The sequence below is a fragment of the Haliotis rubra genome, unplaced genomic scaffold (genome assembly GCF_003918875.1).
Source record: "Haliotis rubra isolate DU_JTF1 unplaced genomic scaffold, ASM391887v1 Scf1026, whole genome shotgun sequence".
Lineage (NCBI taxonomy): Eukaryota > Metazoa > Mollusca > Gastropoda > Lepetellida > Haliotidae > Haliotis > Haliotis rubra.
In genome coordinates, this window is record NW_025764922.1 from 136343 (window position 1) to 164124 (window position 27782).

General features: G+C 38.6%; 1 protein-coding gene across 2 annotated transcripts; it reads left to right on the top strand.

Annotated features, from left to right (window-relative positions):
* The first annotated feature begins 1814 nt into the window (after positions 1-1814).
* Positions 1815-27370, top strand: LOC124271426 (N-acetylglutamate synthase, mitochondrial-like). 2 transcript variants are annotated; one of them, XM_046706590.1, is made up of 16 exons: positions 1815-1949; positions 6002-6569; positions 12495-12778; positions 14260-14404; positions 16185-16301; positions 16550-16663; positions 17610-17731; positions 20882-21104; positions 21785-21865; positions 22079-22178; positions 23722-23815; positions 24056-24133; positions 24890-24971; positions 25228-25322; positions 26322-26375; positions 27077-27370. In XM_046706590.1, the coding sequence occupies exons 3-16, from the start codon at positions 12519-12521 to the stop codon at positions 27210-27212; spliced, it is 1701 nt and encodes a 566-aa protein (XP_046562546.1). In that variant the 5' UTR covers positions 1815-1949; positions 6002-6569; positions 12495-12518; the 3' UTR covers positions 27213-27370. The 2 variants fall into 2 exon arrangements, with proteins under 2 accessions (XP_046562546.1, XP_046562538.1); XM_046706582.1 differs by lacking the exons at positions 1815-1949; positions 6002-6569 and adding an exon at positions 10777-11122.
* The last annotated feature ends 412 nt before the right edge of the window (positions 27371-27782 follow it).

Consider the following 27782-nt stretch of genomic DNA (forward strand, 5'->3'; position numbering starts at 1 on the left):
CCGCCACGATATAGCTGGAATATTGCTGAGTGCGGCGTAAAACTAAACTCACTCACCCACTCTTGTGTGATGCGAAAACAGTGGTTACGAATGTCGTGATATACAAAAATACATTCGTCACCACTCGCCCCTTTTCTGTAACCTGCAAAAAGCGATTCGGCTTTTTCTGGAATATCCCGAACTGGTCACGGATCTCTGAAAATATCTTCAGCCCTAGCTCAGCCACTGACAGTCTGTGCCATCTTTTGGGGGAACAAACTATACTGACGGGCAAAAGAAACTTTCTCCTCATTCAATAGGATCTCACTTAAAAACAACAACAAGAAATCGAAGTTTGAAATTTATAATTTGTGAAGCAATGACATAGGCACGTACTAAGTACAAACGTTCGATTTTTAACAAGCCTGATAACTTATTGAACAGGTTATGGTCAACATGGGGTCAAACTAGAGAATTCACGATTAGTGGGTCCATTCGGGAAACACAGCAAAGCGTGAACAGAAGTCTCTAATAGCGAGTTTGTCCACCTCTAGATAGAATACATGCAAACACACTTCTTCTGACTGAAGTTGTGAGGCGTCTGTTGACGTCAGCTGGGATTCGCCTCCATTCTTCGACAAGGGCTTGAGTCATTTGCTGTACTGTAACTGGTGGATTCTGTCTCCGTTGAATAACTCTATCAAGGTGGTCCCATACGTGTTCGATTGGTGACATGTCAGGAGATCGTGCAGGCCATGGCAGGACGTTGACGTTGTTGGCGTGAAAAAAGTTCTGGACAACTCGAGCGACCATGACTGTCTGTCAGCAGCGTCCCTCGGTACGGTCGGTAGGCCCTGATACTATTGGCCCGTAGTCTCCTTGACACTATCCTTCGACTCACTGGGTGACCGAGTGCTGTTGACACTGATGACGTTGTTTCTAAGGTGTAACGTCCTCAGGTGGCGGTCTTCCTGCGCAGTTGTCACCCGGGATCTGCCTGTCTGGGGCCTGTCTGAGGTCTGACCAGTTTGTTGGTAGCGCCGACGAAGGTTCCTGACAGTCACCACGGAGCAATTGAAGGTTCTTGCAACGTGATCCGTTGTAGCGCCCATTTGCAGCATTCCGATGGCCCTCACTCGCTCTGCTGAAGTTATAACCTCGGCATTGTAAAGTGGTTTTCTGCTGAAGTACGATCTGCTCTGTGCTGTGAGGTGATTTTATACCATGCATTCACGTGCATTTTACCCTTACTTGCAACACACGTGCATTTTGCTGTTTTCGATGCAAAGTTGTCAAGAGATGCGTTTGAGCGCTGATGTTGGTCAGAATCGAACCCTTGTTGTTGGCAATAACTATGGGGCAATTTGCATTTGATTATATTTTCTTATGTTAATATTATGAAAACTTTTGCAAGAGAAAGTTCTTTGCTCATCAGTATATAAACAGGCGTTGTGGTGTTGGTGGTAGGGTTTTGGGGATATTTGTTCGGTCTCACATTCAAAGACGAAAGTATGTTTTTGTCGGGCGTTTTTCGAAACATTAAATTTGCTTGTACAGCAACCACCTTTTTGTCAGCTCAACCAGTAGGTCTATTGAACAAAGTTTGGTGTGTAAACTCATATTTTTAACCCGATAAAGAATACAGTTACACCGTTAAAACACACAGACAATTTTCCTCGTGGCTGTTAATAATATAAGACGTACTGTCCAAAATATTGTCAAACCCGCTATCTAAGATTTTTCCAAGTTCCACGTACCGTTTACATAAACAAATGTCAAATCACTTGAAGCGTTGTATATTTCACGCAGGAGTTGGCCGACTTTGTCACGTGGTGTCATAGTGGTGTGACGAATTAAGCCAATCGTGGATCACTTCCTGTGCACGAGTTTTACGTGCGCGTTATTTCCACACAGTTCGAAGGGAGGCAGACGACACATTTATTTGGAAAATGAAAATTTCACTTAAACAGGTGAGAATTCATTACAATTAATTCATTTATTCGACTCTAGACATAGTTTTATGATGTTTCAACTATTTACGCAAAACGATGATAGTTATTTTGAAAATATATGCTTCTTAAATCAGTGTATGAAATAAGGCCCGACCGACCGCCCCAGACGGGCTAGATTTCTTACGGACGGTCTAAATTTACAGCTATATCCAGTTTTGAAGTTACCAGCCCTGATGTCTGGCTGGGGTTTTGGCTTATTTCATACACTGCAAATGCATAAAAGTACTATCGGAAATAGTAAAAAAAACACTTTTTTCGCATTTATATCTACGATTAATGTTGTTAACATGTGAAAGTTTGAAACATCTGTTAAACAAAGTTCGACCTAACTACAGTCTCGGTGGTAGGGAGATAGGAAACGTAGAAAAAGGACTTTACTGAGGAGAAATTAGTTCAGAAATTACCAATGCGGTTTTTCTCTAAGTCCAAAGCGACTTATTTGGAAGACCATGACTTTATGCAAATTAGTGTGCGATGAAGGACACTTTTTAAATGCCCATTTTAAAATTAAACTTACTTACTTAGCTTCATTTAGCTAACAAAAAATAACTTTAATACTGAAACTATCAAGAATGTAGCTACCATGGAGTCTCATTATCACTATAAAAAGAAACGGGGTGGGTCGTCTCAAATGGTGCGACAGGACGGGTGTCACAGACGGTGGTTGGGGTCGGGCTTGGGGATAGAGATATCAGCTGAGATAAGATAATCCTTTAGGGGAATTAAACTGGGTAAGCAAACGGCATGTCGTAACAATTTACAAAATTAATAATATCCAGTCCTGTCGATCATCGGCTGGTCATATTATGCCTGTAGGCAGCACATGCATTTGTTTTGCCCGATTTTACGAGCAAACATGCTTTTCTGGATATCCTGTTACGCATCCCACTGAACGCCCAGTTAGGCCGATGTGGGTTATTTCGACAATTGTGTACATTTGAGGGGAAAGAGTTCCTTCCGTCCCCCAAATTTCTTTTGTAACATTACTGTGCCTGGGGCCCTTATCATACAGGACCTTATATATTGTTATTTTTGTGAGTTCTCTAGTAATAGGTTTTGTTAATAATTTTAGTATATATTAATTTATAAATATTATTTGGGATGGGGGAACGGGAGGAACTCTTACCCTAATGTGACATATTGACTAAGTGCACCGTTCTTTCCAAAGAGGTGTCTTCGCTTACGTTGTTAGTTCCGTTCACATCCCTAACCAAAGTAACCTTGACTTTGTTTTTAAAGCTAAATAGCGCGATAAGTATCACCGCGCTGTGCGTAATAAGAGCTGACATCGAATTACACTGTACAACTGCTTATGTTCTGTCTTATTTGGCTTGGCTCTGTAAGGATAAATTCTCTCAGGAAGAAAAGTGTTTACGTCTAGCAATGCTTCTGCAATAAAATAGTTTTAATGTTAAGAATTATTTAGGAATTTCTTTAAGATTAGTAATATCATGATTTTAACCAAAACATCTGAAACTTCTATTCATTTGGATACAAGGTAACAATACTGTAACGTAACAAAATAACCTTTTGCCGCCTTAAAATGTACCATACAATTTGCTGCCGTGTGCAGGATGAAGTTGCACGATACCTCACTTCCTGTTATAAGCTTAGGACAGAACATATGCAAATGACCTTATAGTTTGTCGCATTGTGTTTCGTGCAAGATGCAATTGCAGTAGGGACCATACTAGTTTAAAAATGTTCCAGAAGTTACTGCAAAGATTAATGCTTTAATATTCCTACGATTAGACATGACACCCACTCTTGATCCGCCTTTGTACAGTATTCATTCATATAATGTATTAAAATAAACAATCTGTATAGGCAAGATACTTTGGGGATTCCTTTGTGCCGGTTTCAATCTTGTTTCACATGGTATACGAATCTATACTGAAACTTGGTCGCATCATAATAAACTATAGAACTTGTCATTAAGTACCTTGCATTTGTTGTTTCCATCAACTTCTAAAATGGTAATAAAACAGATGTATACTATCTGGTATAAATAGAAACAGTCAGTCCACAGGGGCGTAGCTACCATTATAAAAAAAAAGACATGATTTTTGTATTTCATATTTTTGTTTTTTTAATTCTTGCCCAAAATACCAACAAAGACGTTATAAAAAATAAAATGGTAAAAAAATCATTGACTACAATATTCTTTGATAACAAAGCATTACCTATAGTCACCATGTGCAGTAAACATGTTATTCATATTACCCGTGAAGATCTGGGGTAGAAAAGGTCTTCAGCAACCCATGCTTGCCACAAAAAAGGTGACTAACGATGGGTCAAGCTCGCTGACTTGGTTGACACATGTCATCTGTTCCCAGTTGTGTAGATTGGTGCTTCTGCTGTTGATCACTGGATTGTCTGGTCCAGACACGATTATTGCTGCCATATGGCTGGAATATTGCTGAGTGCGGCGTAAAGCTAAACTCACTCACTCTTCATATCATATGCAGTGCTGAATATCAACCCATTCCCATTGACATTGACAGGGTTAAATTTGTTGTCTTTTCCAGGCAAAAAGAAGAGAAAATGTTGTTCATTTTAGGCTAATTGATATTCAGGCTTCAGTGAAGTCCTCTACATCAGTTTGAAACATTACACTACATGACCAACCTTGAATAGACTTAATTTATCTTTGTTAATTTTTCATTTGTTTATCAATTCATATAGAAACTAACCCAAATACTAGATGCATGGTATTGTATCAATGCAGTAAACATGCATTAAACATTGTCAAAACATATTTGGATATGAGGAAGTCACATTTCAATCAAATGATTATTCTGTCTGAATTAATGGTAGACTACTCTAAGTTCTCCTTTTTATGATTTCAAAATATTGATAACATAACATTTTGAAGTTACTGAAATCGTCAAACAATAACACTTCAGACCCTGATTTCACGAAACAAACTTTAATTTTGACTCAAATTTCAAACTGAGTTTGACAATTTGAAACAGCTGGAATTTTAACTCGGCTGCATCATGTAAATTAAAAAGCCCAAAACAACTTAAGTATTCTATTCACCAAACTCAAATTGTCTACAATGTTTGAGTTTAATATCGATTGCAGTTCATTCTGGGAAACCAGTTTTTTTTCAAATTTTAGTAAAAACTCTTTAACTTAAGTCAAAACTCAGACTTAAGTTTGTTTTCCGGGCCAGGTGTCATAAGAACATGAAAGTTGGGCAAGCCCTCAATACTATCTAAATAAAAAGCTTTGCAATCTATGGGGCTTACATGAAAAAATTGGCTTGCTACGCACCTGGTCGACAGAATACACATCATATATATCTAGATATATTTCATCCCTATCCCCGCCCACACAGACAGCATTGTGGTAAATTTTGACGAGGACTCAGCCATTTAACCTCCGAGTATGGGGAGGTTATCAGGCCTAGCTTTAGGTTATGTAGGTTTTGCCCGGCTTTAGGTTATCTGGCTATTTGGCTTTAGGGTATCTAGCTATTGCCCAGCTTCAGTGTATCTTGTATGCCCCAGCTTTAGGTTAACTGGCTATGGCCCAGCTGTAGGTTATGTAGCTATTGCCCAGCTTTAGGTTATCTGGCTATTGCCTAGCTTTGGGTTATGTAGTTGTGTCTTTAGGTTTCTGGCTATGGTCCAGCTTTAGATTTCTGGCTATGGCCCAGCTTTAGGTTTCTGGCTATGGCCCAGCTTTAGGTTTCTGGCTATGGCCCAGCTTTAGGTTATCTAGCTATGTCTTTAGCTTATCTGGCTATTGCCCAGCTTTAGGCAATCTCACTGTGGCCAGGCTTCAGATTACATAGCTATTGCCTAACTTTAGGTCTTCAAACAGATATTATTAATTCTGATGTCTTTTTCTGGTTGACACATCATTTGTCATTATTTCAGCTTATGTACCATGGTTTTTGTCATGATGCCATTTTTGTAGCTGACATCTCCTTGTAAGGTCATGGTGTCATTGTTACAGTTAATATTTCATTCTTTCCTCCATGCCATTGTTTTATGTTGCAGACTATTATTGGTATGCTGACAGTCTTCTCTGATGTAACATTGATTGAAGACATTACCAAATTCACGTACCTGGGCCGTAAAATTGGCACAACTGGTGGCACAGACAAGGACATCAAGGCCAGGGTCAGAAAAACCCAATATGCTTTCATCACATTAAGAATTATCTGGAAAAGCACTGTCCTATCCCTGAAAACCAAGCTGTGGATCTTCAGCTCTAATGTTCGTTCTGTCCTGCTTTATGGGTTAAGAAACATGGAGAGCAACCAAGATCAGCTCCATCAAAATACAGACTTTCATCAACAAGTGTCTCGGACAGAGCCTCCGCACCAAGTGGTTGACGATAAACCATGACTTGTGGCAAGCAGCAAACCAAGACCCAGTCTATGCCCAGATCAAGGGACAATAGTGGTGTTGGATTGGACATATGCAAAGGAAGCACAAAACAAATATCACCAGACAAGCGCTTAACTGGAACCCAAAAGGCAAGAGGAAAAGAGGACGTCCAAAACAGACCTGGAGACGAAGCCTTGACAAGGAACTACTCAAGGAGTAAGGAGGATTAGGTCGGGTAAGTCAACATTCATGAGTGAGTTTAGTTATGTGCTGCTTTCAGCAGTATTCCAGCAATATTAATACTACTGTGGGGGACACCAGAAAATGGGCTTCACAAATTGTACCCCTGAGGGGAATTGAACCCAGGTGTTTGGCGTGATGGGTGAACGCTTTAACCACTAGGCTACCCCACTGCCCAGTAACATTCATGAACCATTCCTTTATGATATGGTTGACCAAGTTAGTTTCCCTTCACGTGCTGTCACTGATTTTGATTTGGTACAAACATAATTGTTCACCCTCACATACAACTGGTACTAATGTCATTGACCTAGCTGCCACGTGATTGGTTGTTGCATGATGTCTTGATAGTTGACATACCATGGTTATTGGCTGTGTCATTGTCTCGTTATTCCATCTGACATACCTTTCCATGGGTCATAATACCGCTATTCCAACTGGTAAACTATCTGTCATCATGTCATTCTTCAGTTAATAATGGAATTGTACTGTCGTGGTGTCATTGTTGGTTCTGGCATTTCCACCGACATACCTATGGTTCTGTGTTGGACATTGGATGTCAGCATTGAAGCTGAAATAGTGTTGGGTCTTTTATGCTGTCATTGGTTTCTCTCATGGGACGCGACTGTTTCAAACCTTGCACAACTGGTTCTCTCATGATATAACCGTTCCAGCTGATATGGTACCAGTTCTGCTATGATATCGTTTATCGTACACGACTGATTTTATGGTTTTATAACTTTTTGTTAGCTCTGGCTGAGATACCATTTATTTCTCATCTTTACACACAGTTCCCCATGATGTCACTTGGTTGACACATCATTGTATCCCAATTGCATAGATTGATGCTCATGCTGTTGATCACTGGATTGTTTGGTCGGGACTCAATTATTTACAGACCTCCGCCATATAGCTGGAATATTGCTGAGTGCGGCATAAAATTAAACTCACTCCCTTTCCTAACATATTGACATACAGTTGCTTTCTGTCATGGGATATCATCGTTGTAGTTAACACACCATTGGTTCTGTCATCGATCCATCTTATATACTGTCAGTTCTGTCATCATAACCTGGATGAAAGACAGCTTAAGATTGTAGAGTTGTCCCGGGAGAATTATTTTTGGCATTTGATCTAAAATTGGCACTTTTCTATATATATTCGACATTTCATTCATTTTGATGCTTATGTGACAATACGTAGACGACCGAGGTGCCCGGACAGGGGTTACACACATCTGTCAGTGGTCATGTGGGCTCCATTCTCAGGAATGACTTGCGGGTGCTGTCCACGCCCAATGACACCCCAGTTTACCGTAGAAAGGCAGTTGTAGTGTCAGCTGAGGTCGTTAGTAAGTTTGATAATGGTGTCATTATTGTAGCTGATCTACTATTAGTTATGTCATTGTAGTATTGTTTCAGCTGATATGCCATTAGTTGACTTGAATGCTGCAGCTTTAAATACTGTTGGTTCAGTCACAATATCTGCTTTCTGTCTGATATACTATTCGTACCTATTATAACATTGTGTGATACCGGTTTTTTTTCTCTGTTCACATAGCATAATGTTTGTGGCACTGTTCTCTCTAACAGGCCATTGTTTTTCTCAATATGTCATTGTTCTTCTTGACATATCATTGACATACAAGTAGAGTTGTCCTGGTAGTATTTTCCGCATTTGATCTAAAATTGGCACTTTTCGATATATATTCAACATTTCATTGTGGATCTTTTTTGTCCAGGTCTTTTCTTTACCTGGGTAATGACTTCATAGTCGGGACCTGGAGTACAATGTTCCTTCAGGTACTTCAGTTTCTCAGTATCACTCATCGATGACAATTTTACTTTCACTTATACAATGTCACCGACATCATCTATGTCTATCCCTGTAGATGCTTTAAACTGTTTAGATTCAGGCTCTGCGTCAGGGGTGTCCATGTCGCCGTGACATTTTGGAACATCAGGCTTGTCATCAAAGCTTTTGGCTGATTCATCAGCTAACCTGTCGGATATTGGAATTTCAGAATCTTCACTGGGACTCTTTCTAGTGATGATCTGAATCAGAATTGTCAATTTGATAGGTGAGATTACAAGACTCTTACTCATGATCTTCACGACACTGAACACACGAAACAAAATGATTGGGGTTCCACTGTGAGAGACTGGCATTTGTCATATGTGTCCACATAATGTGCATGTCTAATGCTTCATCAAATGTCCCCGACACTTGACTTGATGTCTGGTGCATGACCCTCCTACTGACCGCTTCATTTCCCTTTGGGGATAGATGGAAATCAATCTCCTTTGGAAGCAATTGCAGGCAGCGTACAGATGCAATGAATAGCTGTATATACAAGAATTAACGCTTTTCAAAACATCATTTTGGTAAGTGACGGCTAAATTTGATCCTGAAATAGTATCATCTGATGCTGAGGTATAAATTACATATTCTGCTAGGTTTGTCGTCTGCTGAGCAGACGATCCAGACACAAGTTTCAGATTGTGATCCGAAATATAAAACTTGTCACGTGTTACCAGTTCATATACAACCCTAGTTCTACATTCAATGTGCTGATTTTCACCTAAAACCTGCTGTGACAATGATCTAACATTGACAGTTCCCGTCACCTACACACGACACTGGTCTAAAGTTGGTTGGTGCATCATCTGGATATAACTCACATGAAATTCTGTCAATAATGAAGTTGGAGAAACTGATAGGCTTCGATGGTAAACTGTACTGTTTCAGCACACTTTGAGTTCTTAAAGACATTTGGAATTTCAATGCTGGCCATCCTTTCGTAGCAGCGCTTGAAAACGCACGTAATATTGCGCTATAATGTCTATTCCGTTCATCCATTATGATGACAACATTGCCATTCTAACATACTTTCAGTTTCAGCTCGTTACAGCACCTGTGACATCACTGAATTATCTGACATTTATGTTACCAGTTGGTGCAAGGAGCTGCGTCTTGCATTGCATCATTGCTATATTTATACAGTCTACACGACAGTGAAAAGTTTTCCGACTCTTTTTTAACCATAAAGGCATTTATTTGAGGGACACTGTTGTTATGATATTGAAGACAGATAACACTTTTAAATTCAATAAACATCATAATCTAATTTATTTTTTTCATGTACTCCGTAACCCGTGTTTGACAAAATCGTTGCCACTAGTCGAAACTTTCAGGGCAGGCAAAGCATGTAGTACATTTGGAAACACACACACATGTATGTTTTTTAATATAATAGGTCTATTACCTTGGCATAATTGCTTGACATGATTAGATATCAAGCTATAAGACACAGAAATGGGATCCATATTTTGGTATATCGAAATCTTATATATCATAGTAATCAGTCACTGTTAAGAAACCCGTATAGACATTTATTTCCGCCAGCCCCACAGTCTCTTGTAATGCTCAGCTGTTGATGAATCCTAGCTGGCTCTGTTAGACAGTCATGTGGAAACCCGAGGTACGAACCCCTTAAATCTCGAGCGCCACGCAGGGTAACAAGTACCATCTTGTAACGTCCTTTGGTACGATTGGTACTATTGTATCACCAACTATCCGCTGTCTTTGCAAACACTCTATCCATCAGACCACGGACTATTCAAAGAACTCTTCAGAGCTATTATAAACAAATATCGGGTTATAATTCACATTATCAGCGCTATTCGAGCAAAACCTTGCTAACTTTCACCATTCTGAACTGACGTGTTATCGTACCCAAATGGTGTGGAATACCAGTCATTGGTTGTCTGGTCCGATGACCAACAGGCCGCCGTCACACAGCTACTGAGTAGCTAGTATTAGGTTTACTGTAGATAAATATAGCGTAGGCCTATACAACAAATACGCACGTGTAAATTTGAAATTCGTATAATATAATAACAGCTATTATATCTGCTAATATGGACTTCTGTAACTATTGTATACCATTTCCCCCGAGAAGATCCGGGTGAGAAATAGTCTTTAGTAACCCATGCTTGTCGTAAGAGTAGACTATCGGGATCGAATGGTCAGGCTCGTTCAGTTGCAGATGCTCATGATATCATCCACTGTACTGGTCCAGGCTCAATTATTTAGACTGTCGTCATACAGATGGAATGTTGCTGAGAGCAAACAAACGAATTTTTTTTCACCACGACCTTGACTTGGTCCTGAAGCACCCACGATAACCTCTATTGTTCAATGTCTGACCAGTTATCTCCCTTTATATCACGCATTAGCAGGCAACGGTACTATGGAGTGATGACTTCCCAAGGCCAGTGCCAGTGTCGCCACGCCGATCACGCACTGCACACGAATCAGTGATATTCCCCACAGGGTTCACGGAGAGGGGAGATATAGACGACCGGCTGATTCCGCAAGCGTTAACAGTTTGTCTGAGGGCATCTTATATAATTAATTCGGGAGAAAAACAGTGGCAAGACTGTGCCATTCTGAGATGTCGATGACATGGGAACTACACTAGAATGGTCATAGGATAATTTAGCATCCAAAAGATGTTTGAGAAGTCCCGAGACATGGCGATGTAAGGTAAGACGACACCTCGGACAAACAGCTGGCCGTAGCCGGTGTGTGTATATTGTTTCGTGTGCCGGTAGATCTGTGTGAAGTTTAGTAGTGGTCCTTTAAGAGCTCGGTGCCATTCACCATGACAGTCAAAATTCTTTCTCATCAAATATATTACCTTGACATTAATGGCCAGAATCTCGTTTCAGTTGAAAGCACTCACCAGTGTAAGGATTTACAGTTTTATTGCCTTATTCATATATAATGTATCAGTACAAAGAATAAACGTTCCCTTGGTGTAATAATTTCTGTGGAATTATCAGAATTACAGATTTTCCTGGAACGATGTTCACAACATTTATCCAACCACGATTGAATGTTGCAGTGTTTCATAAATATGGTAGGGAGTTATTGTCTTGTGACACCTGAAGTTGAAGTGAGCAAATACACTTGCAGTGTAAATATATATGAAGCCACAGTTTTACAAATGTGGAATTAATTAAGCTTGAGAATCATTTTGGTTTCATGACATGTTTCATGTAAAATGTGTTCACAGAAAGCACCGTCATCTAAATGAGTGGTGTCAATACTGTCATTCTTATTAAATATACTTCCAAGGTCACTGAAACAACGACATTTGTTCCATGGGGTCATTTGGAATGGAAACATGCATGGAACGGTGACCTTGAAATGAATTGTTGGTTCATGCAGTGGTTTGTGTATGAGGTGACACACACAATCAAGTGGTGAGACTGGCTGATCTGGTTGGACACAGGTAACTGCATAGATCAATACTCGTGATAGCAACTGCTGGATTGTCTGATCCAGAGTTAATTATGTACAGGCTGAGTGTGGCATAAAACTGAACTCACTCACTCAATGAGGAGCCATGTAAATGATAGAAGCTAGGGGGCTTTGATAGGCATTGAGTGAGTGAGTATGGTTTTACGCCGCTTTTAGCAATATTCCAGGAATATCATGGAGGGGGACACCAGAAATGGGCTTCACACATTGTACCCATGTTGAGCATCTAACCTGGGTCTTCGGCGTGACGAGCGAACGCTTTAAACTCTAGGCTACCCCACCGCCCCAATAGGCATTGATGGTACTGGTAGGGAGCAATCAAGGGATACAGTTTACTCAGACAACAGTGTTTACTAACAACACAAGAAAATCACAACAGTCAATCCCAAGCAAACTTGATGGCTTCATGATGACTTCCAGACACACATTTGCAAATTCTTGAAGTATACAGAGTACTTTTTGATGTTATTCAAATATATTATAAATTCAGCATTAAACATGACATTTCTCTATAAGCAAGATTTGCTCTATTTGAACAAGACACATAGTCTAAGAGAATGAAAGAAATCTTGCACTTTATGCATTTTTCCAGCATTTCAGCTGCTGCCTGACGATCATGGCATTGCCAGTTTCAAGCATCAAGGCAACCAAGGGGTCCATAGTATCAGCCTTGACATACAGCTCAAAATGTTTTGTACCTGTGCAAAGCCAGAAGGGGTTCCATTCTTTTACCAGATACTGTACCAAACCCACAAAGTACATTGGCCAATTTCTCCAGAGTTCAACAAATAGTAGCATGAGTAAACTGTCCAGTAGGACTAAAGTGTCCGGAAATCTCCAGATTGGAAGTGATCGCCAACAGACATCTTTAACATGGTGAGATATGTAATGGTAGAAAGCAGTCCAAGAATTGTTTAATGGATAGCATGACAGCCACTATCCCCGAGTCTTTCATGTAGGGTTACAAGAAAAATGCTAATATCCTTATGATGACAGTTTCGTTATGATCTTTAGCTACCTGTGCTTGTTGAAAGAAGCGACCAGATCAGGTATAGTTTAGCTTGCCGACTTGGTTGATGTATGTCCTTGTGACCAATTTGTTTTGATTGATGCTCATATTAACCATCACTGCATGTCATTGTATTCCCTAAGCTTTGATTGGCGTTAGGGTACAATATGACAAAAACTACCAAAATTGGTAAAGTGCCTTATCGCTTTATGAACTTGCAGTCAGATGGAGCCATTACATTTACTATTCCACCCACTACAACCGTATGTAATAATATCCAGGAATGTTTTATTTTCAATTAGGATGACAATTTGTGACAAAGAAGAAATGTCATATTCCAAAACAATGGAAAACTAGCATTTACACCATTCTCCTATACAAATATTTTCTTGTAACATTATCAAAAATAGTTTAATAGCTGAAATGAGTGTAAAAGGCCCAAAAATTGCATATTTAAATTCAAGAGAAATTGAGCGAATTTGCTCATGACAGATATAAGATGTTAACTTCTTAATTACCTACATGAATATATGTTTAGTGATGTCAAGTACATGCATGGATTGAAACCAACAAAGTGTGGTTCTCATTCATATGAACACATCTGCTAATTTTCTGAAAGTTTTTTCTTATTACTAGATCCTGTGAGTCTAATAATTAGGGATGCCACGATACATCGATACATTGATGCATCAATACTTTTTCTAAGATGATACAATTATCGATGAATTCAAAACTGTATCGATATTTAGCTTTCAAAGTATTGGTTTAAATATGTTTATGTATCATTTACATTTTGCTATTGTATCATGTTTTTTGATGTTATGAGAGTTATAAATGATTATTTTTAATGTACAAACATTAGAACTATTTAATCTCTAAGAATAAAAAATGTTGATCTTTTTCGTGGACAGTTATAAAATATGAAATATTGATGTTCAAAATGTAACTAAATTTACGCAATAATTACAGCGAAAATAGGTATCGTGATACGTATGGAATCATGACATGGGTATTGTGATACGTATCTATTCATGAACTTATGTATTGTGACATCCCTACTAATAATGCTCCTAGCATATCCTGTCCTTACACATTGACATTTTCACTATGTTTTTGCTGGCTAAATCAAGCAATGGTTTCAGCTAGCTGAGGCTAAGGTCGGCAAAGCACCTCTTTCAAAACCAATAGAATCTATTGCGTTTTATTATAGTACTTTCCAACCTTCGTGTTTTTTCGTCTTACCTCGGGATAAAGAGGAAATAAAAAATAAAGTAATCGAAACAAGTAATAAAATTGGTCTAGGTGAAAATAACAACTGCAGATTTCTCATGTGTTGTCTTTGCAACAGCAAGAAACTGGAAAAACACACATGTCGTCTGTCCGATCCCCGGATTCTTAGTGCATTATTGTCTACATCACTGAGTCATCTGGACAAGTACAGAGGGACATCTGACCTGGAGAACATGCCTGATCTGAAGAGCTTCCTTAGTGAGGTAGGTGGACGTTACTCTGTCCTTCACAAAAACTGTCAACCTTCATTCAAAATGATGTTCCTTTACAACTGAAAATCATAAATGTTGAGAGTGCAGTAGTTAAATTGAAACATTTAGCATGGAGAGGTGTTTTTAAATCATCGATGACAGCTTGACAAGTTAGATAGATATGTGTCCAGTATGTATTTCATTATGTGCTGGTTGAACAATGTACCTATTCAACTTTTGACCCTGACATTGTTGACAGTAAATCCATTCTGCTCTTGTAAAGCAGGTTGTAAAAATACAGTGTTGAACCATGGGGCAATTTGTGAGATTTGCTATATAATGATAGTGAATGGAAAATCATAATTTCAAGCTGTCAGTGAAAATCTGTCAAACCCTGTCACTGGGAGGAACTCAAGGCAAATTGTTTCTACTTTCCTATGTTCATATGATGTCACAGATGACATCCTTACTTTGTGAGCTCTTTGGTCATGTGGACAAGGTGTACAACTTTGTATCAGAAGGTCTGTGGTTTGAATCCTATCATGGGACTTTGAACTTTTATGGCCGCTGCATTTTCTGTTTTTACCGTTATTTGCCCATGCCCTTTCAATGCTCTTAAAATGCATTTCTAACATTGTAAAGATTGTTTCTGCAGAAACCACCAAATTAGTGAAGCAGAAACTTTGTTTGCTTGTTCTAAATATTGAGAGGTTCCTAACTGAAGTTGGGGGGTAGCCTAGTGGTTAAAGCGTACGCTCATCTCACCAAAGACCCGGGTTCGATCCCCCCATGGGTACAATATGTGGAGCCTGTTTCTGGTGTCCCCTGCCATGATATTGCTGGAATATTGCTAAAAGAGTCGTAAACCTCACTCACTCACTAACCCACCCATCCACTCACTCACTCACTCACCCACTAAAAATGGCCACCAGGGGAACTCTTTTAAAAGAGATATTTCTGGCCAGTAACCATTCCTTTTTGTTGAAATGTCATGAAATCTGCTATAGGATATGTATACGGTGTGTACCTGAACAAGAGTGTTCTGTTTTTGCAGTGTTTTAAATATTTACATTTTTTTTAACCATTGCTTCAGTTCGACCATACTGAAAGTTGTAAATTATAACTGTTACTGAGCCCTTTGTGTTCAAAATGTAATGAATTTTGGTATGTGAGTTGTTAGTAATGGGGCTATACATATGTGATCCCTTTATTGAGGTATTTTGTATTTTGACCTTTATTACCATTTTGCTCTTTGACTGTTCTGAAATTCCTTCAATGCAACACTTTCAACATCATCTCCTTAGAAACCGATGAACCTTCACATGATTGTTCTTACCAATGATGTCATCAGAAATTCTTCAAGATGTCTAAAAGTCACTTGGCAACCACAGAAGCCATGCTGAAAGTTATCAAGGCTCTGTCACTGACTTAATTATTGATATGTTGCACTAAGATAAAATGATACTATTCGCATAAATGGTGAGATTATCCAAAAGTATTAAAGCATGATACATAGGTTATTATTATTTAAATATGTGCACACTCGAGCAGGCCTGTGCATCCAGAAAGACAATAGTATTCAGCCTTAGAACATTTGATTGACTTAAGATGCACAGCCTAGTTCACAAACATTTGTGTTGGAAAGGTATAAGATACAGAATTTGGTGTATGGTGTTTAGATAGTCTAGGAAGTTATTACCTAGACTATTGTCTGGATCTTAGTTCTTGAACAGGAAATGTCAGTCTTGTGGTATAACTTGCAGTCTGTATTCTTCAAGTTGATATGCTTAAGGTTGGGACTGACCCCAGGGAGGCTCGCTACTGGCTGAAACAGTTCACCACCTCAGAACCTAAGAAGCCTTTTGCAGTTGTCCAGGTGGACCCGGAAATCTTTCAGGATCAGAAGCAGGTATGATCAGATGAAAAAACAACAGTGCTTGAACTCCATGTTCAGATAGAACTAAAAAGCAATAATGCATTCTCACAAGTCTGTCATGATATTTAAAATTCACATTTACATTCAGTTGGATGAACTATTGAATGACTCTCGTTCTGTAAACTCAGTCAGTCAGTTTGATTTTAGAAGTTAGTTAAATGTTATTCAAAATGTATCATTTGAAAGTAATATGTTTCGACTTTCTTCTTGTCATGTTTCAGCTGGAACACCTGACCTCATGTCTGTCTTTTCTTCAACGGAACAGCATGCGGCCTGTGCTTGTCTGTGGGAACCATATTGCATCAGGTCATCGGTTCCCTCTGGAGGAGCTCCAGGTAGGTTTTGATCATGTCTTGTGTTGCTTAAAGACACAGATGGCAATGGTTTATGTGAGCAAGTAAACTGAGAAATACTAGTCAAAGGCATGTGTGTCATTTAGGTGCATGTGGAAGTGGACAACAACAGGTTGTAAATCTGATTTTGCTGGACATGGGTCAACAAAGGTCCACAGTGAGTGACGTCAGTTTAAAAGTTCTCTTGTTTGTTCGTGTTGACGATGTTGTGATTATGGATGGGACATCCCCAGCAATGGATCTAAAGTATGGTAAGGGATGGGTCTGATGGTAAGGAATGGGTCTGATGGTAAGGAATAGATCTGATGGTGAGGAATGGATCTGAAGGTGAGGAAGGGATCTGAAGGTAAGGAAGGGATCTGATGGTAAGGAATGGATCTGAAGGTAAGGAATGGATCTGAAGGGATCTGAAGGTAAGGAATGGATCTGATGGTGAGGAATGGGTCTGATGGTAAGGAATGGGTCTGAAGGTAAGGAATGGGTCTGAAGGTAAGGAATGGATCTGATGGTAAGGAATGGATCTGATGGTAAGGAATGGGTCTGAAAGTAAGGCTCACTGACTTTTTTGATGGTGTGAAACCATAACAGACAGTGTGAATTATTGCTACATATATCAATCACCCTATTATTTACAGGCTACAGTGAATTTTGGAATACTGCTGTGTGCAGAGTTCAAACAACAAACAGCCTGTATTGTTGTCATAGCTCTATTAAGAGTTGTGTAGAAGGGAGAAAACAAACTCTTTTATGTCATGCTAAAGACAGATAACTGTGGTTGGTTGTTTTGACAAGGCATACAACTTTTTCCAAGAATATGGAATTGGAGAGAGCGTATGTGGAATTGGAGAAAGTGTATGTCGAACGGAGAGAGTGTTTGTAGAATTGGAGAGATCGTATGTGGAATTGGAGAGAGTGTTTTCTGTTACAGAGACTGAAGACCCAGGCTGTGATATACAGCACTGTGCTGACCAGTATGTTAGAGGCCAACAGGGTGCACTGTCGGCCACTGTTTATGGGAAGCCATGTCATCCAGGCTGAGAGAGCTAATGGGTAGGTATTGAATGATTAAAATTACTGCCAGATATTCTAAGGGACCAGCTTTTTGTTTATTAATTTGTGTATTTTAGGGGCAGCAATAAGAATAGTAAGCAGATATATATGTGTTCGCCACACTAACTATTTTAAGGAATGGCCTCTGCACCATGGCTAGAAGTTAACAATGACAACGTATGACCATTGTATTATTCAAATCGCACTGGGATTCCAAGCTTCATTTTGCTTGCAGTGATGTATACTCATGCCAATAAAGGTTGTCACCCCCTCCCCTCCCCACCCCAACCCCACACACCTTACACCCCCACCCCACCCCACCCCCACACCCCCTATCCAATAAGTGGGTGACAACCATTATTGGCATGAGTATATTTTGCTGTAAGCAGCAGTAAAGGCTGGGTGGTCAGGTTGACTGATTGGGTGATTGTGTGGTCAGTATTCCCCAATATAATGGTTTTGCTGGTCAGGATGGGACTGTTCACAGGCTTACAAGGAAGGTTGCTGAGAGACATTAGGCAAACAAAGAACTTGATAATTCAAAGAACAAACACAGTGTTATTTACTAATGTTAAGACATCTAACAAAAAAACTGCGAGCTGTGTATGAAATACTACAACAACTACAAGAAGAGTTTCAGCTCAACACTGCTGTCAAGTGAGCCATGTTCTGAATGTAAACAAATTTACATGTGCCTTGAAGTGTGTCATCCTGCATATGGTTCTACTGTAAACAAACAATAACATCAGTTATGCAATGCAATACTCTTTATTCATATGCCTTGCGGAGTGGAACTGACTGTCCAAACTTTTGTATTTTTCTAAAAACAAATATGTCCATAATTGATTTAAGTAATAGGAATAATATTGATAAAAGCTGTGCTTAATGATTCATGACAGTCATCAAGAGTGGGATGAGGCCTTCGTACAGTTTATAGAAAGGTATGATGAGTATAAAATGATTTGGATAGAGCTGTGCTCAAGCACCGACTGCCAAATCATCAAAACGCAACTGAGAGTTATTTCGCCTGATAGTCACTTGAGGGAATAGACAAAGCAAGTAAGGTATTCCAAGTAGAATTATCTTCTCTGTACATTTACCTCTTTAAAGGGGCACTGATCCAGAGCAATTTCCGTGGACTGGTTGTTGCTTTTGTTACTGTTTTTTTCCCGTGACTTCCCGGATGATATCCCAGAATTCTTGACTGGTTTGTGATCTCTGCTGCACCACCCGCAAGTGCAATAGATAGTATCTGTAGATTGATCAACAAAGATGAAATCATGTTTAGTCGATAATACATCCATCTTCATTATAATGATAAAAAGTGAAAACATTTTGAAGTTTAACATCGTGCCAGTGGTAAAAAAATGTTAGGACTGAAAAATAACGAAGACAATGTATGTCTTTATATTTTGTCTTATAATCCAAATTAGTTTATTATCATATTTGTGTGCATTTTGAAACTTAATAACAAGCACACGATCTACTTATACTTATAGTGAATTTATAGCATGACTGTAATATCTAGACATTTTATAGATTGCCAGATGAATCATATTTCACATACATGCCCTAAGGGCGACCTAGTTTGTGTTGTCTGTCTCACTACACTTCACGGCGAAAAAAATGATTCTGTTGAAGGATACAACAAATGAATAAAAACAAAATGCAAATATTAAAATTAAAACAGACTATAGTTATAGCAACAATGCCAGGCTGTTACCTTGTTCCAGGAATGTATCCATCAATATATCCACATTAAGGAACGATATGCCATTCATCTGCAGCTGACAAAGAATCCTGTTCCATGTCATGTGCCTAGTTTTAACAGTCTAATGTGCGAAAAAGTGATGTATTGTTTCACATTGGTTTTTCACATCGGTGTATAGCCTTATTGGACACCCAAGATAGCACACCTGACAACTAATTGCATGGTGTCCCCCATTCTTTAAAACAGTAATTTAGTCAGCCAAAAAATGAGTAATCAATCAACGCATTGGCAATTAATCCTTTGAATGAAGGATGTTGTTTTTACACCGGCACTTTACGACAGGGTGTATTCAGTATAGATTAGTAAATCTACATACATAAACACGACCTTTTTAAAAATATGCTCTGCAAGATAACAGTAATTAACCAATCAGTGTGTTATCAATTAATCCTTTGATTGATGTTTGTTTTTGTAACTTAGCTGAAAATTCCTCTTGCTGCACTTCCATGCGCATATTACATAAGATGTAATACATTTGCCACATCAGACCTTTATTGACAATGTTGAGTTTTTTACTCCAGAAATGAGAGATGCCAAATGGGAACCTTTGTCGGGTAATCCGAGTGGTGTTACCACTAATTATACCTGTTATAAATTCATTAACTGATCATCAAGCGAATGATGACAAATAGCATATGTAGGTTTATACCACGAAACACGGGTTACAAACAATTTTAATTGCCTGGAAAAATTTATGGGCCGACATTGTATTGAGGATACGAACGGAACTTCATTGTTGCATAAGGCATAAGAAATGCGTATAAGCATTTTCTCTGTACTTAAGTTAAAAAAAATAGTATATACCTATTTACCTAAGTATATTTTCGGATTTCACTAGCAATGGCAAAGTGGGGTTGTTTAGTTTATAGATTCAAACAAATCAAATGTGTGTTTTTAATATCATAGGTAATAGACATCATATTTTTACATGACATGATTAAATATCGAGGTAAAAAAACCCACAGAAATAGGATCAAATTGGATCAGTCACTACACTATCCAGGCGTTAGAAAATCTGAAAAGCCTACACTGCTGGGATACTTTATTACAATCAGACAAGAACTCTCTGGGATATTTTCAAATAACGCCATCTGATGGGCATCCACCCATCCTAATGTCCCACTGTTTAGATTGAAGAAATTCTGCCAAGGTGGACAGAAGCCCAGTCCCCGTGTCCATCACAGTTGAGGGAGCAGGTTCTGGCCAGCTTGCCGCTTGGTTTCGTAATTAGACTGTTGGCGAGAAACATTAATCGCTCTGGATCAGTGCCCCTTTAAGCTGTATTTCCTTCTGCTGAACAGTTTCCTAACTGTTGAAGTTAATCAATTCAAAACAATGTGAAAATCACATCTTTCAACATGACAATAATTGTATTGCAGTGCCAACTATTGTGGGACTCTGTGTAACATCAACACAGAGATCATTGAGTGGTGTCTGCAGACAAAACACATTCCAATAATTCTGTCGTTTGGAGAGACCGCCAGTGGCCAGCTTGTAGCACTGGACCTGTGGAGTGTAACGGAGGGGCTGGCCAAGGCTCTGCAGCCTTTGAAGGTCATCAAGGTTAATGCTTGTGGAGGTTTCGTTGATGAAGTTGGATCTGTGAGTACTGATGTCCTTCAAAAGAATGTACTGATGTGAAACAATATTTTAATTAAGACTTAAAAGCAGACCTTATTTTGTTCCAATATTTTCTTAATTGATATCACAAGAGCCAGGATGTAAACTTAGAAAATTAAAACATGTCGACTTCAGGTTGCATAAAATCCTTTAAATGAAATTTATGAAAAAACACCAAAAGGTTTCCGAAAAGCAATTTTTTAATCAAACACATCCTTTTGAATTTCTTTTAGCTCTGAAAAGTTTTGGATGGAATAGATCATGGCCTGGCCTGTCAAAACATGTTCAAACGTTCAATAAGCAACTTAGTAAAAAATTTTGTTAGTAGACTGAAGTTATGGGGTTGTATGTCCTTTAAACTCCATTTAAATTATTGGTAAAGGCTATGATGATATTTGTAGCCACAGATAGCTGCAACATTCCTGGTACGGCATACAGCTTCATTTTCTCACTCACTCACTCACTCACCTTCTGGTGAGGTTATTTTTCTAAAACACTGTCATATCGTTAACATATTTTTTATATTTTTGTTTAGATGTTCAAATAAGAACACTTATTTTTCAGGCAGTGACATACTTTATGGCTGTCATATTGCAGGAATATTCTGTGTGGCATGAAACAAAATATTATATGCCTTGTATATCATGTGCCTGACAATGCAGGTGGTGGCAAATATCCATCTACCCGTGGATCTGGAGACGTCTGGGGACAAACCCTGGTGTACACCTGTCATCAGATCTAGTGTAAGGCTTGTATTCTTTGTATACTGGTTGCTTTAAACATTTTATGATAAAGATGTTGAGAATATTATGCTATTCAATCGCACTAGACGTCCCTGTTAGAATTTACATCTGGTATTTTAAGGAATCATTTATGTGCAATAAATAATAAATAAAGTATAAGTGTGTTACATTAAGACGGGCTTATGCATGTTTAACTTTTGGATTAAATTTCAGATAGAGCGGGTATACAAATTGTTGTGTGACATGCCAAGGGACAGCTCAGTCGTCATCACAGCTGTAGACAAGATGTTGAAAGAGCTCTTCACTCACAGAGGTAATGTAATTGTATGCACATTAACACTAGGGATTGCAGGGAATGCAGACTGCAGAACTGCAGCCAAGGAGATTCCAGGGAAGAAGAGGTTCCAGAATATTCACATACCCACAGGAATTAAATGCTTATCCCAGTGATTTAAATTGTCTTCCATATTTGTGAAATTAAGAGCTGTCTTAAAAACAAATGCTCTATTGATCATTATTTGGCTCCTGAGAACAAGAAATGGTTCAATGGAAACGACCTACATTTTTGGAGTCCATGGAGTCGTTTGATTTGTTGTTTTACTGGACAGGAAGTTATTACACATTATATAATTTGATATTATTACACATTATATAATTTGATATTATTACACATTATATAATTTGATGGATGCTACTCTGTGATTGCAGGTGCTGAATTTATCAATACATACTCAGGTTTATCAATGGGAGAGCATGGTATTTCAGATATACTGGCACACTGCAATATTCTTTTCAAACCAAACATGTCGCAGTATTTTTCTGTGTGCTGATATATTGGATATTCCGGTTATATATGTATTTATTAACCTAAGATGGACACAGATTTTGATTCACAAATCATTTTCCCCTCAAAATTGATAGATAATACGGCTGAAATGCAGAAGTGTTTTTTCGGTAAAGTTGTCATTCCCACGGCATCCATAGCTACAAAGTACTGTATGAACAGTGTCGATTTATTGTCAGTTTAGTTCAACAGTATATTGCAGTACTTTAAACAATACAGGTACCTGATCTCAGTATGTTACAGAAGAAACATTTTGCCAATATGTAGCTCTATGTATCAGTGGAGAAACTGGAGAATACATATTTGTATTCTTTTACTTGTAACTTCTACCTATATCTCTGTTTACATGTATCTTCAGCGTTTAAAATTCCCGCCTGCCCGACCATCCGGAACAGTCTATTTTGATCTCGGACAGTCAAATTTCAAAAGTAGACTGTCCGGTGGTCTGGTAGATGTTTTTACCCCTAACAGTAAATATTTCATAATATCAGACAGGTTCTCTCGTCGTCAGTTTGAGGTGTTTAAAGTATCATGATAATTATGTTAAACTACCGGTATTTACGATTGGACACTTAATTTTACAATAACCAATCACAACACATGTACTTTCAGTTTACCTAAACTCTGTGCATTGCCTGTTAGTGCTATCATGTTGTTCATTGCGATGCCTACAAACAGTAAATTATTCAAAAACCCTTTTTTCTCTTTCTTTTTATTTTTGTTGTTGTTGAAAATCGGACAGGCAAGTTTGTATCCGGACGGGTAATTTTTTTAAGTTACCAGTCCGGCTGTCTGGCTTGGAATTTTGGGAGTTTTAAACACTTGTATCTTGTACCTGTATGTATCTAAATGTGTGTGAAACTCGTACCTGTATCGCCGTGTATGTGAAATATGTACCTCTATCTTTGTGTTTGTAAAACTCATACCTGTAGTTTATATATACCAAAACAAATACAAATTGATAAGGATGTCAATTATTTGAGATTAATTTCATTTGCATATTTTGTTACAGGTTCAGGAACATTCTTCAAGATCACAGAACCTATTCACAGCTATTCCACCTTGGAGGGTATTGATATCGAAAGACTGACAGAACTCTTTACTATGTATGTATCTCTCTCTCTCTCTCTCTCTCTCTCTCTCTCTCTCTGCATGTTTGCTATATGTATTGCTGTGTATATATTACTATTTGTGTACAGTAAAACCTAAAGGAGGCACCAACCCTTTACTGTGTATGATATAATGCAAATTAACACTGACAAAACATGTTACCAATATTTCTACCTTATGACATGTAACAGAAATGGTTTTGTCAGCTTGTCAATAAATCTGCTCTCCTCTTTCAGATCATTTAGGAAACCATTAACAGTAGACTATTTCAAGTCTATTGAGGAACAGCTTCATGCCGTATACTTGTCAGAAAGGTGAGTAAACATATTCTATTCAGCTTTCTGATAGAATTGCTGTATTATTCATTTGAAAATAATTTTTACTTTTGAAAGCTGTAGATTTTGGGCAATCCTGTCTGCCATTTAGCATATGCATGTTTAGTGGTAAGACATGGGCAATACCCACAAGAAAGAGAATAAATATTTCTGATTGAACCTGATACAGGACTGAAACTCATTGTTAGTTATGAATGAAAATAAGGTATGGTAGTATGTATATATGTATTCTGATAGCGTCCGAGAAAACCTTCACTTGCTGATATGAATACTTCAGAATCTATAATGCAACTTTGATAATTTTGTATCTTCTTTGATGTTCGAAGCATTGTTTTCATTTTCATTTGTATTAAATAGAAAAGATACACTGGCACATTTGCCAAACAGAGAAACCTCTCATAGTTGTGTTATTGTAATGGCTGCTCTCTTTCCAGGCAGCCATTATCAGAACCCAGGTTGCATATTATGTGTTTTGCTTTGGGTACTGCCTTAAGTTGCTCTTGAATAACACTGGTTGATGGAGGTAAAATCGTGTCAACCCTGATTATCAGGGAAATTCTATCCTAGGTTGACAAGGTCGCTCACTTTTACTCACAAAACACACATTGTGAAAATTCTTCATTGTTGTACTGATAATAGATTAAGAGTTGGATTATCAATTGAATAATTTTCATTGGCATTTTGTAGCAGTGCTATGAAGATGTTTGAAACTAAAGTAAACCCTGTCTGTTTCAGCTACAATGCAGCAGCAGTGATCCTAAAGGATGATATGGAAGTACCTTATCTCTGCAAGTTTGTTGTGTCCGTTAAAGCCCAGGTGATAAAAATCAAGCCTTGTCCCGATTTATCTCTATTGTGGTAATATTTGATTTGTTTCATTGACGCCGAAGACCTGGGTTCAATGACCCACATGAGTACAATGTGATGCCCCTTTCTGGTGTCCCCTCCGTGATATTGCTGGAATAATGCTAAAAGTGGGGTAAAATTAAAGTGACTCACTCACTCTTTTTTAATTGAATAAATATATCTGAAGTATTGTGTATAATATATTACTTGCTTTCATCTTGCCACAGGGAGAGGGTACAGGTGAGATGCTTTGGGAGACATTGAAGAGAGACCATAAACAGCTGTACTGGCGGTCCAAGGGAGACAACCCAATCAATTCATGGTGAGGCTTAAAATCAGTGTTTGGAATAACCAAATACCAGTTGTCTAATGACCTGTAGGATTTTCCTTGCAGCTTCATTATATAGTCCATATGGAAATATTAATGATCAATTTGATTTTAATGGATATGTAATATGGCAGCTTCGGTTGTATGAAGCTGAGAATGAAGTTTCAGTACACACCTGTCTGATGTAATAACAATGGCACTATCTGCTGTATGAGATCATCTAGAGTTACATGTGCAGAGCTTTGTCCTTTTGTCATGGCAGGATCTGCTTATGGGTATGAATCCAAGATTATTATGATTCTTGGTTAGTGGGCACCCTGTTTGTAATGTTTTGGGTTCCCACGTATTGTCTTGGGTTCCAACAAAGTGTTCTACAACCATGACCTCCAAAAATAATCTGACACCCATAATTCTTCAAAGGTGTGAGCAGTTTTGTTAACTCACTGACTCTTATTCCATATTTCAATCAAAAATAATGAAATGGTACATTGTGAATCTGTATGGCTGCAATCATCATAAATGCACTGTGAAGGACTGAATTGGTTTTTTGATACAATGGGCAAGGATTAGGGCTGGGATGGGTCCAAGTTTTCTATCTGTGAGCCCCACCCCCTATTACCCTACCCTACCTGCATACCCATTATGTTAATTCCTGACATCAAATTATAAGAAATGGCAATATACTCTACAGCTCGGTATTAGAGTTTATTCAATCTTATCCATGGCCCATATTTGATTCAAAACAGGTGACTGCTCAATTATGTCTAAATCTTCAAAGACAATACAACCTTTTAATCATGAAAGAATAACATATTACACTGTTTAATCTTTTAGTCACATGATCACAACGGGTCTGGATATTGCGATGGGTACCTAGGTCCAATTCATTACGCACCTATCTTGGGTATCCGGGTTACCTATCCCAGCCCTATTAAGAATCAAGCAAGTTTTATTGATTCTTAACTTAAGGAGGTATTCTCTGCATGTCTGCAGGTACTTCAGACAGAGCGAGGGAAGTTGGAGCAACAGAGATTGGACTGTGTTTTGGTAAGAATGTGACATCCATATCAGTTTCAATCCCCGACCGCGTCATACCAAAAGACGTTAAAATATGGTACTTGTTGGTCCCTGTCTGGCGCTCGGCATTAATGGGTAGGTACAACAAGGACTGGTCGGCTCGGAGTCAGTATAATGTGTCTGAGTGGGGTATTCATGCTTCACTGCGGCATGGTATCTCAGTGGACTAGCACTATAAAACCAGCTTAAGTCTGGGCTAGTACAAGCAGCCACACATACACATCCACATCCACATGCATGCATGTCGTTATATGAGCAAAATATTCTCAAGCACGACGTTAAACCCAATTTCACCTCATCTCACCTCACCTCATATCAGTAATCTGAGTTAGCTGGCTTGTCTATGCTGGTTGGAGAACCTTTAATTGTTTCCACATACATGTAACGGTGGATATATACCTAAAATACAGTTCACTCACTCAATAAAATGAGTAATTTTCATTTCTTACTATTGCATCCACTCATTGAGTCAGTGAGTGAGTTGGGCTTTATGCTGCTTTTTACAATATTCCAGCAATATCATGGTGGGGGGCACCAGAAATGGGCTTCACACATTGTACCCATGTGGGGAATTGAACCCGGGTCTTTGGCATGACGAGAGAATGCTTTAACCACTAGGCTACCCCACCATCCCTCCACTTATTGAAGTGAACAATATTCATTATTTGCAGGTATGGCATCCACCAGCCGAGCCTGTCCTCCAAATTGATAGATTCAGCCATCTCCAAGGTACAGTCCTTTGAACCAGCTATTCAAATGAAAAACGAAACCAAACTGTCACAAACAGATGTTTCCAAAGTACTTTGAAACGTTTTACTTCAACCAGACTGAGACAAGCTGGAACTGTAATTCTTCTACCTGGCATATTGAAATCTTTGGGAAAAGTGTTGGACATGATACAGATACAGCCATGTGGATATCACGTGTCTTTTGGTCTTTCCAATAAAAAATGAACTGGAAACTTCCATGTGCTGTAAATAGGAGTCAAGTTCAAAATGCAGTCAATTCCAAGGGTGATACCTTATTTGTTTATAGAGATTTTTCATGTTTGATCCAAATGTTTGATCCAAAGCTCTCTTAGAGCTAAGATAGTCGTAAGTTAATGTTAATGTCTGGTACTTACGACTATCTTAGTGCTTCGAAAATCTAGGCCCTGATCCACAAAGCATTCGTATCGTTATGACCTGTCGGAACTCTATAGTTTATCACATGATCACTCACTCACATAGCACTACAAACATTTTGTGGATAGCGGCCTATATTTTCGAAGCTCTCTTAGCGCTAAGATAGTCATAAGTTAATTACAACATTAGATTTGTCTGCACCATATGGTGCTCCTGGCGTTGTTTTCATGCAGTGGTATCACTGAAATACACA